Raw genomic sequence first — 12,343 nt, forward strand, 5'->3', positions numbered from 1 at the left:
ATCTTCTGTTCTTTCTTCTTCTTTCTCTTTCCAAAATACAATCACAGCTTTGAATTCTTATACCTGACAAATGGCCTAGCTGAAATATTTCATAGAAGAGAGAGCAAGATTTAGACTAGTATTGTATTAGTTAATTTTTGCTAAACTGAAAATTTTCAGTATGTTTAATTTGCTGATCTTTATCGAGTAGGACAAATATAAAACTTTAGGAAAGAAACTTGTAACACTATTAAATATAATAGCTTAGAAAGAGTGATAATAGTGAGAAATAAAAACATTAAAAAATTAAAATGGGTGATGACAGCAGGATTTGGGGTTAGTACAGGGAAGGTCAGTGGAACCCCAAAATATTCATGTGAAAACTAAACACAGATACATTGTTAATCTTCACAAGGACTGCTTTGGTTGGAGGGTTAGGACATACGTCCCATTTATATGAATTCAAGGGAGAACTGGAGGAGATTAAGTAAAAACAGTAAGTATTGATAACTCATAGGGATCGTTGCTATAAAGATGGTAAAGTAATAGAGGATAGCTGAAGAGAGTTGTACATTTAAGGAAGAGGATTTGGGGTATTGTTTTGTTTTTTAACTCTGGGAAAAATTAGAACTTACTTGCTTGTGGATGGATGTGGTACACTAAAAAGGGAAAGTTAGTCTCATAGGGCAGTTGGAGGCAGTTTCTCCAGCGTTGATTTTATGTTGGCAAGAAATGATGGCAGCCACGGTGTAAGTTTAAGGTTTATTTTCAGATAAGAACATGGACAATTCATCCATGGTAATGTGTGGGAGGGCAGAATACATGAAAATAAATACAGGTAGATTATTGACCTAATGGTAAGAGAGGTAGAGGTTTTCTTCTAATTGCTTCAATTTTCTAATGAATTTTCCAGATCTCCAACTGACAGTATCTGAAAGAGGGAAAGAGGAAATGGACTAGGGCAATGCAAAGGAAAGAGCTTCAGAAAACCATGTATTTCAAGAAAAAAACCTGTCCTGCTTTATATATTACCCCCTTGGCTCTTGAAGTTATTATTTGGGTCCTGATTATACTCTTCTCTTTTGGAAAATTGCTTCTCTCTTATCTCTCAGCTCCTTTTTTTTTTTTTTTGGCGGGGAGAGGGGGGAAATAAAAAACAACTCTTCCTTTGGACAGAGTTAGATATCTGTTTTATCCTAATAAAAGAGAAGTGGGTGACAAAGTATTTTTGACAGTCTTCTATATCCAGATATATCCAATCACTAAGTTGTATTTATTCTTATTAACTGCAGTGCCAGAAACTAAAGAATAGGACTATTGGTATTCTGGATTTCTTTTTTTTTTTTCTTTTAAAAAATATATCATAATTTTTTTCTTCTTCTTTTAGATGTTCTTAATAGTTGCTCCTCTTTCTGTACTCTACAACTGGAGAGATGAATTGGACACCTGGGGATATTTCAGAGTCACTATTTTACATGGTAACAAAAAAGACTATGAACTGATTCGTGTAAAGCAGAGGAAATGTGAAATTGCTCTAACAACTTATGAAACACTGCGCTTATGTCTGGATGAACTGAACAGGTAATGGGAATAATGAGAATGATTACATTAATATTCTGTTTACATCCCTTTATATTGTGATTTTCAAAAAAGTTCCAAATATCCATAGCATAATTTAATTTCATTTAAGAATTATTGAACTAACTTATAATAACTTATTTTCTAAGAAGGAAAAACCTTCAGATTTTATACAGTCCATTGTATTTCCTTTATTCCCTCTCCAAACAATGCCTGTTACAGAAGGATAAGACTGTCCTAAATCTCACGTACAACCTTTTATGCATATGGCACCTCTAGACTAAGATGGTGATTTTCATGAATGATTTTAATTATGGGAGTTTGTTGTGAATGTAGATTGGCAAAAAATACATATACATATTGAGAATCAGTATTCCAGGACTATAAGTACCCAAAAGAAATGAACTGACTTAATGCCTACGTGCATCTTAAGATTTTAATGAGGCATCTAGAGACATAATTATAAAGGCATATGAGTGTTGCAGTATGTAAGAAAGGATGCCGTGGGAGCATCCTTTGTAAGAAAGAACATAAGGAACCTAACTTTGCTGCAGAGTGAGGAGAGTTGTCAGGGAGCTTCCCAGAGATGACCTATGAGCTGGGTAAGAATTGAATGACGAAGGGTGCCTGGGTGGCTCAGTCAGGTTAAATGTGTGACTCTTGATTTTGGCTCAGGTCATCATCTCACGGTTTGTGAGTTTGAGGCCCTGTGTTGGGCTCCACACTGCCAGTGCAGAGCCAGCAGGGATTGTCTCTTTCTCTGCCTCTCTCTCTCTCCCCTTCCCCTGTTTGTGCATGTTCTCTCTCTTTCAAGATAAATAAACTTAAAAAAAAAAAAAAAGAATTGAAGGATAAGTAAGAGTTGAAGAGTAGGGGAGTAATGCAGGAAGAGGGAACAAGCAGCATTTGCAGAGGCTTCAAACAATAAAGATCACATTACTTTTGAATAAATGAAAGCAGTTTTGATACTTTCTGTATCTCATGGCTGCAGCATACGTGTAAGAGGGAAATGGCTGGGAGACAACAACAGTGTGGTAAGCAAGGAACATCATAAAGGGTATTGAAAGCTGTCTGGAGAGCTAAGGATCTTTATTCTTTTTTTTAGTTTTTTTTAAAAAAATTTAATGTTTTTATTTATTTTTGAGAGAGGGAGACAGAGTGAATGGGGGAGGGGCAAAGAGAGACAGGGAGACATAGAATCCAAAGCAGGCTCCAGGCTCTTAGCTGTCAGCACAGAGCCCAACACAGGGCTTGAACTCCTGAGCTGTGATATCATGACCTGAGCCGAAGTCGGACGCTTAACCGACTGAGCCACCCAGGCGCCCCTATTCTTTTTTTTAAATATTTATTTGAGAGAGAGAGAGAGAGAGAGAGTGAGGGAAGGGCAGAGAAAGAGAGAGGGAGAGAGAGAATACCAAGCAGACTTCATGCTGCCAGCACAGAGCCCCATGTGGGGCTTGAACCCCATGAACTGTGAGATCATGACCTGAGCCAAATTCAAGAGTTGGACTCTTAACTGACAGAACACCCAGGCACCCCTAGGGGTCTTTATTCTTAGAATGATAGAGTACCCTTGAAATGTTTTCAGTAGATTACTAATATGATAAAAATGGTCAGATTTGCATTTTATTTTATTTTTTAAGGTTTATTTATCTATTTATTTTAAGTTATTCATCCTGAGAGAGACAGAGACAGCGTGAGTGGGCGAGGGGCAGAGAGAGAGGGAGACCGAAAGTCCCAAGCAGGCTCTGCACTGTCAGCTCAGTGTGGGGCTTAAACTCACAAAACTGTGAGATCATGACCTGAGCCAAAACCAAGAGTCAGACACTTAACCAACTGAGCCACTCAGGTGCCCCTTATTTATCTATTTTGAAAGAGAGAAAGTTCCCTCAGTTTCATGAACCATGAGATCATGACTGAGCTGAAACCAAGACACTCACCTAACTGAGCCACCCAGACGCCCCTAGATTTGCATTTTATAAGTAATCTAGTTGTTGTGTATACAGACCAAGGAGAGCCAAACTAAATGGAGAAAGACCAATTAGGAGGCTTATTTTGAGCTAACTCATGTCCCCTCCAAATTTGTAGGTTCAAGTCCCAACCTCAGGGACCCCAAAATGTAACTGTATTTGGAGAAAATATTCTTAAAGAAGCAATAAAGTCAAAATGAGGCCGTTAAGGTGAGGCCCTTGTCCAATCTGCCTTGTGTCCTTAGAAGAGAAAGAGATACCAGGAATTTAAGTGCACAGAGGAAAGAATACATGGGGACACAGCAGGAAGGCAGTCATCTTTAAGCCAAGGAGAGAGGCTTCAGAAGAAACCAAGCCTGCCAACACCTTGATCTTGGATTTCTAGATTCTAGAACTGTTGTATCTGGCATCTTTTGCTCACCATAATATTTTTGAGATTCATCCGTGCTATTGAATGTATTTGTTCTTTTTTAATGTTGAGTTGTATTGCAGTTTATGAGTATACGATATTTTGTTACCCATTTATTTGAGGATGGATATTTATATTTGGGTTTTCCAGTTCATTATTATAAGTAAAACTGTAAGGAATAGTTAGTTATGTATAAGCCTTTTTTTAAACACACATTTTCATTTATCCTGGGTAGACATATTTTCATTTCCTGGGAGTGGAATTTTGGGGTTTTATGGTTAAGCATAGGTTTAACTTTAGAAGAAACTCCCAAACCATTTTCTTGAGTGGTTGTATCATTCTATTCCAACTAGTGATCTACAAGACTTCAGTTACTTTGTATATTCACTAACATTTAGCATTGTCGGTCTTTTTGTTTTTAGATATTTTAGTGTGTCTGTGGTGGTATTCTGTTGTATAATTTGCATTTTTCTGGCCTATGTATTCATGAAAAAAAATGTTTATTCTACAGTTGTTAGGTGTAGTATTCTATAAATATCAATAAAGTCAAGTTAGGAGCTGTTAACACTTAAGTGTTCTCTTACTGATTTTCTAGTTGTTTTACAATTTCTGAGACAGGAATGTTGGAATCTTCAATTGTACTTGAGTATTGTTAAATTTCTCCTTTCAGTTCTGTCAGCTTTCAATTTATATACAGTGTTTTGAAACTCTTATTAGGTACACACACATATATGGTTAGTATTTTTTCTTATGAATTAATCCTTTTATCTTTAAAAAACATGCTCCATTTTATATCTAATAATTGTGAAGTTTTATCTGATATCAATATGGACAATATAGTCTTCTTGTACTTACTGAATATTTATCATTTGCTATCTTTTTATTTGAATATATTTTTATATATTTAAAGTGAGCCTTTAGTGGTTAATGTATAGTTCGATCTTGCTTTTGTATCCATTCTGATAACCTGCCTTTTATTTGGAGTGTTTAATCCGTTTACATTTGATATATTTATTAAAGTTGATTTAGATTTACCATTTTTGTCAGATCTAGGATTTGACTTTACTTCACTTAGAAGCTAATAATAGTATGCTCCTGTTTCAAGAAAGCTGTCAGAAAGACGGGTAATCTGAGGCACGGAGAAGTAACTCACCTAAGCCTACAACAGCTGTCAGTGGTAGACATTAAATTTAAACTTTGACCATCTAATTCCAGAACTTGAGCTTTTATTTAACATATTATATGACCCCAAAAGATGTTCTGCACTTACATAAATGTAATAAGGTATTCATTCACCATGTAGGATAAGTTTTCTAAACTTTTTCCCCCTTTTTTCTCACTTTGTAGTTTGGAATGGTCAGCTGTCATTGTGGATGAAGCTCATAGAATTAAGAATCCAAAGGCTAGAGTAACAGAAGTTATGAAAGCTTTAAAATGTAATGTCCGCATTGGCCTCACTGGAACCATTCTTCAGAACAACATGAAAGAACTGTGGTGTGTTATGGACTGGTGAGTAAAAACACTTTTTATGTTTTGTAAAATTTTTAATATTTCTTTAACTTAGTGTTACCTTGTTTGCTAATTAATAGTTTCTGGGGTGGGGAGGGGGGACCCAAATACAGCTATGTTTACAGATGTATTTGTCCCAAACATGATATACAGAGTAGAGTCCCATGAAAACCTTTTTTTATATGTTAGTCTCGGTCCTTGAAGTAAATATCTGAGCGTATTTACCATTTCTGTCATCTTATAGTTATTTACTGAAACTGTCATAAAGAAAGAACACTCTGTTTTCTTTTATTTTGTTATTGTTACCATTCATGAACAAGCGACTTAGTACTATTTCTTAGACTCAGAAAGAAGTCAATGTGTTTCTTTTTAGATAATTGACCAAAGCCCTAATATTTTTGTTATTGCCTTTATATAGGGCTGTGCCAGGACTTTTAGGTAGTAGGATCTACTTCAAGAAGCAGTTTTCTGACCCAGTAGAACATGGTCAGAGACACACAGCAACAAAAAGAGAACTAGCTACTGGCCGAAAGGCCATGCAAAGGCTTGCAAAGAAGATGTCTGGCTGGTTTCTCCGGCGTACCAAGACTCTGATCAAGGATCAGTTGCCTAAGAAGGAAGACCGGGTGAGAACTGCATTTGTTTAAATTATTAATTTCTCATATTTTTTTTTTTCCTGAACAAATTCTTTTTATTTTTTTATTTATTTATTTTTTTAAGTTTATTTATTTTTGGGACAGAGAGAGAACGGGGGAGGGGCAGAGAGAGAGGGAGACACAGAATCGGAAACAGGCTCCAGGCTCCGAGCCATCAGCCCAGAGCCTGACGCGGGGCTCGAACTCACGGACCGCGAGATCGTGACCTGGCTGAAGTCGGACGCTTAACCGACTGCGCCACCCAGGTGCCCCAGTGAACAAATTCTTTTTAAAAGAAAATCTGTCTCCTATGGTATTTTATGAATATAGGGGTTTTTTTGCCTGAGTAGTATGGAAAAAAATATTATGTGCAAAATTTCAGAAAATGTTAATTGAACCCAATCTAGCAGGTTAGCTAGCAGGTTTATTGTTAGTATGCATTAAATTCATTTCTCTTATAAGAAGGCTTTTGCTGCAGTTCTTCCTCAGTTGGAAAAGAAGAGCTCTGTCCCTAATTTGTTATCCATTCATATTTTATCCTTCATATATTGCCTACTATCCACAGCCCAGTATATTCCATGAGACCTTAATTACAGCTATAGGACCACAGTGATTAAAAGCTTTGTTTTTTTTAGAATGCCATTTGCAGTTATACAACTAACTTAGTTTGAAGAACTTTAGGAAAGTTATAATTAAATTCTGTTAATTATTTAAGAACATTTGAAGAGTAAACCTTAAGAGGTTTTTTTTTAATGTTGTGGTCCTCTTGTATAGTTTTTAATCTGGTAGTTCTTCTTGCTCAGGTAATGGAAAAAAGGTTTTATAAATTACCATGAACTAAGTTTAATTAATGTTGTCCCAAATAAGGGCAATGCTATCAAATACTCTGTAGTCTTAGGATGTCCTGTTGATTATTACTTTAAAAAGATAGACTTGAAAGGAAAATATGTTACTGATATGCAAGTTGGGGAAAATGATAAAATGTTTGACTTTTTTTTAAGTTCATTTCTTTATTTTTGAGAGAGAGTGCGAGCAGGGGAGGGCAGAGAGAGAATCCCAAGGAGGCTCCACGCATTGCGGAGCCTGACACAGGACTCAGTCTCATGAACTGTGAGATCATGACCTAAGCCGAAATCAAGAGTTGAATGCTTAACCAGCTGAGCCACCCAGGTGCCCAAACATTTGACTTTTTGATCTAAAGCAGATAATGTCATTTAATTGGAATACTTAATGAACCCTCACTTTTGAAAATATTTTGTGCAATTTTATGTATATTATTTGTCTTTCCAGTAGGAACAACAACTAAAATATGAAGAAAGAGTTGTGCACAGAGTGTCTAGAGCTTGGGCTCTAGAGTCAAATATTATAGGCTTGAATCCTGGCTCCCTACTTACGAGTTTTATGACCTTGAGCAATTTGCTAAGTCTCTCAAACCTTGGCTCCCATCTGTTAAATGGGAATGGTAATAGTTTTTGCCTCACATGGTTGCTCTGAAGTGTGTGGCATGTAAGAAATGTTTAGTAAATGTTACTACCTGTTTTAAAATACTTGGGAATAAATTTAACCAAGGAGCTGAAAGACCTATACACTGAAAACTATAAGAAACTGATGAAAGAGATTGAAGAAGACACACATGAATGGAAGGATACTCATGTTCATGGATTGGAAGAATTAGTATTGTTAAAATGTCCATGCAATCCCTATAAAAATTCCTATGGCAGTGGGGCGCCTGGGTGACGCAGTCGGTTAAGCGTCCGACTTCAGCCAGGTCACGATCTCGTGGTCCGTGAGTTCCAGCCCCGCGTCAGGCTCTGAGTTGGTGGCTCAGAGCCTGAGCCTGTTTCCGATTCTGTGTCTCCCTCTCTCTCTGCCCCTCCCCCGTTCATGCTCTGTCTCTCTCTGTCCCAAAAATAAACGTTGAAAAAAAAAAAATTCCTATGGCAGTTTTTTTCAGGAATAGAACAGACAGTCCTAAAATTTGTATGGAACCACCATATACCCCAAAATAGCCAAAGCAATCTTGAGCAGGAACAGCTAAGTTGTCAGGTGTCACATTTCCTGATTTCAAACTATATTACAAGGCTATAGTAATCAAAACAGTATGGTACTGGCATAAAAACAGACATATAGACCAGTAGAGTGGAATAAAGAGCCCAGAAATAAACCCATGTATATACAGTCAACTAATATTTGACAAGGGAGCCAAGAATACTCAGTAAGATGCTCTTTTCAATAAGTGGTAGTGGGAAAATTGTATATTTATATGGACTCCTATCTTCTACTACTCACAAAAAGTAACTGTAAATGGGTTAAAGATTAAAACACAAGATGTGATCTTGTAAAACTCCTAGAAAAACAGGGAAAAAGCTCCTTGACGTTGATCTTGTGATGATTGCTTATGATTTTTTTGAATATGGCATCAAAAGCATAAGCAACAAAAGCAAAAATTTAAAAAGTGAGGTTAATCAAACTAAGAAGCTTCTTTATAGCAAAAGAAACAACAGAATTTGTCATTTTTTAGCAATACTATTCTGTTGTAGTGATATAAATACATAAATATTTATAGATAGATGGTTTTTCCTTTTTGTTCACATTTTTCAAAATCTTATTATGAGTTTTATGACCTTGATTATATAGAGCTACATCTAGAAGACGTTTACCAGTTTCCAGTCCTACTAGAAATCTAAGGTAAATTATATCCCACATAACTTAGTGGCATTATTTTATCATATTTTCTTCTTTTCTTGGAATTGGACACAAAACTGAAACTTGTAGTTGTTTTATGTGTATTTTTTAATTCTTACCTTTACTAATATTAGAAATTTATACCAGGATATAAAATACAAATACTTTATGCTGTTTTTAGTATAAATTTTCAAGTAATTCATTAAATACTGTTCATACGATTGTTCTAAAGTTTTCCCTTTTCTCATCTACTTTTTTATCTGACCTAAACTGTAGTCATATATTTGCATGATGGGCTAATAGTATGAAACCCTGAAATATAGAGTACATTCTATATAGAAATATATAAGGAAAACACTTAACTTATTTTTTCATATTTTGATTCCTTTCAGTTGAAAAAAAAGTTCTGTGAGATTTATTTGAAAATAAAGTTATATTTATGTAGTTTAGGGTAAGATGGTAGCAAAGAGTATAGGAAAATCAGGAGAATTTGTCATAATAATGTATCTAAAAGAAAAATAGTTTATCAGCAGTTTTCACTCTTAAAATTTATAAAATCTGATGTGCATTGTGACTATTACTACTATTAAAAAGTACCGATAATCACCTTGTGTTTTATCTTGGCAGATGGTGTATTGTTCTCTGACAGATTTTCAGAAAGCTGTCTATCGAACAGTATTAGAAACAAAAGATGTGACTTTGATACTTCAGTCTTCTGAGCCTTGTAGCTGTAACAGTGGCCGGAAAAAGAGAAATTGTTGTTTCAAGGCAAGCATTTCTGTGTGGTATATTCACGATCTTGGTTTTGATTACACAGTTGTCTGTTCTACTGTAAGAGTGAGGAGCAGATAAAATAACTTTTCCTCAGTTCCCTAAATTTAGAAACCATAAATTAATAAAAAGGAATAGTTTTCAAAAATATTTTACAATATCAAATAGTAATCATAGCAAAATACAATATTCATATATCTTTTCAATAAACCACTTTTTCAGTAGCTCTCAGAAACTAGTAGCTTCAATTTGATATCCTCCCTTTCAACTTTTATTAGAAAGTAGCCTACTTTCATCTTGAAATTTCATCTAATTTTTAAAACTTTCTCATTATCCCTTACTAGTAAACTTACTCTTTGATAGCAGGCTTAAAATATTCTGATAGAATATTAATAAGAACTGTGTTTTGGTATAATAGAGTATTTTATTTTTATTTAGAAACAAATATACTTTGTATTTTTTTAACCTATCTATATTTCCTGCCCATTTTCACCTATTTTATTATCAAGTTATCTATCAAATATCCATGTACATAGAGGGACCCTAAATAAATATTTCTCTAGATTGATATTTGTTCCACCTCTCATTTATTTTGCTGTTTTTAGCCACCTCACTCTTTTGTAAATGCACAGTTTCCTAGGAAGCCTTGGAATATAAATGAGAATAGTGAAGGGCTCTGTTACAGCCCTGCCTCCATGCCATAGTTTTATTACCAGGGACCTCTTCTGGCAGCATTTCTATCACTGTGTGTCATGAGGATAAATACTTTCTGAAATGAGGACTTTCTCCCCTCTTTTTTTTTTTTTTATTTTTTAAACATCACTGTATTATGGTTCACCAAAAGTATGATTCCACATTAGTGATGCATGGATATTTTGTGTAACAGTTGACCATTATTTTCTCAAAATGTATTGTGCTAGTAGTAACCAGATGATAAATACTAGTGTAAGTGATAGATTTCATGAAGTAAGTAGTTACATAGCCATGTTAGTTCCTTGCTGTTTTTATTTTCTGTCTTTCTGGTTACAGACCAATTCACATGGCGAAACAGTGAAAACCTTGTATTTCAGTTACCTTGCAGTCCTTCAAAAGGTAGCTAACCATGTTGCACTACTGCAGACTGCTAGCACCTCCAAACAACAGGTTTGAGTTGGCTTTTTGTACTTCTTCATGATGCTACTGGTATAAAGATTTTATATTTGGTATAAAATGTCTTAGCCAATAAAGATATCTTTATTTGTGTATGCAATTAAAGAGGAAACTGAACTTGCTCATTTTTAAATTTAGGTGTCAAGGAAATATATGTTCATATGTTTTTAATTGAAGTGAGAAAATTAAAGCCTAAGTTAAAATAACAGTTCTTTTTTTATACCTGTGATAACGTTCATATATTCGTTTTCCTAACATATTTGATGTAATTACTAAGTAAGATATTTGATGAGTCAGTCCTCTTCCACTAATCATGTGTCTAATTCCATCTGTTCAATCTATTGGATTAAAATGTATTTGTAATAACCTGTATATTAAATATTAGGAGTATTTCCCAAGCTGGCATAAATGAGTAATTTCAAAGTTTAGACAAATGCAATCATTTACTTTGGTCATTTCGATTGTATCTTATTCTAGAGCACAACATAAATTTAAAAAACTTCTTTAAAGCTTTTTACATAATGATTTTCTATTTTCTTTTTGTGTTATAATCTTAATGCTGTTTAAATGTAATTTTAAAATTTAATAAGAATTTAATATTGTTCTTTGATAGTACTGTTTGCTCTTTAGGAAGTATTTGATTTCTTGTTTTGGAAATCATAAAAGAATAATGATAACATTATTAGTCCTATCATTATCTCAGAACTCATCAAAACCATATGTAATTAACATTATCACTTTAAGGTTTTCTGAATTATTAGTCTGACTTAGAGAAGATAATATCTTCAAAGTAATATGTTCCTTCTAAATAGAATTTTTTTCATAAACAATCTCAATTTATGTAGGTTTAAATGTGTTAAGTTGAAATTTCTTTTCTTCTACCTTTTCCCCTTAAGGAAACACTTATCAAAAGGATATGTGATCAGGTATTTTCCAAATTCCCAGATTTTGTGCAGAAAAGCAAAGATGCAGCCTTTGAAACACTCTCTGACCCAAAGTACAGTGGTAAGATGAAGGTAAGTGCTCTTCTCTCAGGCTGCATACACACAAGGATGATATTCAAAATATTTATCAGTAGTGTGACAGGGACACCAACTAATCAGAACAGATACCCAATCATTCAGAAGAGACTGGCCAAAGATGACTGGCGTAGCTGTGTCAGCATTTACTAGCTCACAATGAACCATACATGCAGTAGGGTCTCACTTAGTGGTTACATCAAATACACTTTAGACTCTCCTTATCAATGTATTAGACGTATGCCTGCTTAAAAATGTGCGCTGTTGTGCTGCATATATAATAGCTTGTCTTCAAATGTTTAAGGAGATAATCTACCAGAAATACAAACGCTAATGCCAAATACGAGGAGGAGGCTATACAATAGCTTGGACTTAGAGAAAGGAACTTCTTAAAGAGTTCAAGGTGGACAAGACCTTTCTGTCTATACTGAATTTTCTGCCTCTTGGTTTCACTTGCCAATCTGTATTGGAAGGTTGCTAATCTCATTTGTGGCTCCCTTGCCACAAATTGTTGTACACTAGGAAACTGACCTGTAGGTGCTGCCTGTAGGTGCTGCCCTTGGTGATATATTACTAAGGGAAGGTGTGAAAAGTATGGCTAGGTTCTCCACCCATGACGTAGGCCTGTGACAGCTGCAT

The 12,343-nt window shown here is 35.0% G+C and overlaps 1 protein-coding gene across 6 annotated transcripts in view; it reads left to right on the forward strand.

Moving 5' to 3' along the window:
• ERCC6L2 (ERCC excision repair 6 like 2) overlaps positions 1–12,343 on the forward strand; it is a 141,931-nt gene that overhangs the window by 58,151 nt on the left and 71,437 nt on the right. For all 6 annotated transcript variants that reach the window (XM_086685175.1, XM_086685174.1, XM_086685173.1 and 3 more), the window contains exons 4-9: positions 1,367–1,560; positions 5,284–5,445; positions 5,864–6,071; positions 9,393–9,533; positions 10,566–10,679; positions 11,582–11,701. In XM_086685175.1, coding sequence (XP_086541301.1) covers positions 1,367–1,560; positions 5,284–5,445; positions 5,864–6,071; positions 9,393–9,533; positions 10,566–10,679; positions 11,582–11,701 — 939 coding nt within the window. The remainder of the gene's footprint in view (positions 1–1,366; positions 1,561–5,283; positions 5,446–5,863; positions 6,072–9,392; positions 9,534–10,565; positions 10,680–11,581; positions 11,702–12,343) is intronic.

Source organism: Puma concolor, chromosome D4, assembly GCF_028749965.1.
Source record: "Puma concolor isolate L17-30 chromosome D4, mPumCon1.1.hap2, whole genome shotgun sequence".
Classification (NCBI taxonomy): domain Eukaryota; kingdom Metazoa; phylum Chordata; class Mammalia; order Carnivora; family Felidae; genus Puma; species Puma concolor.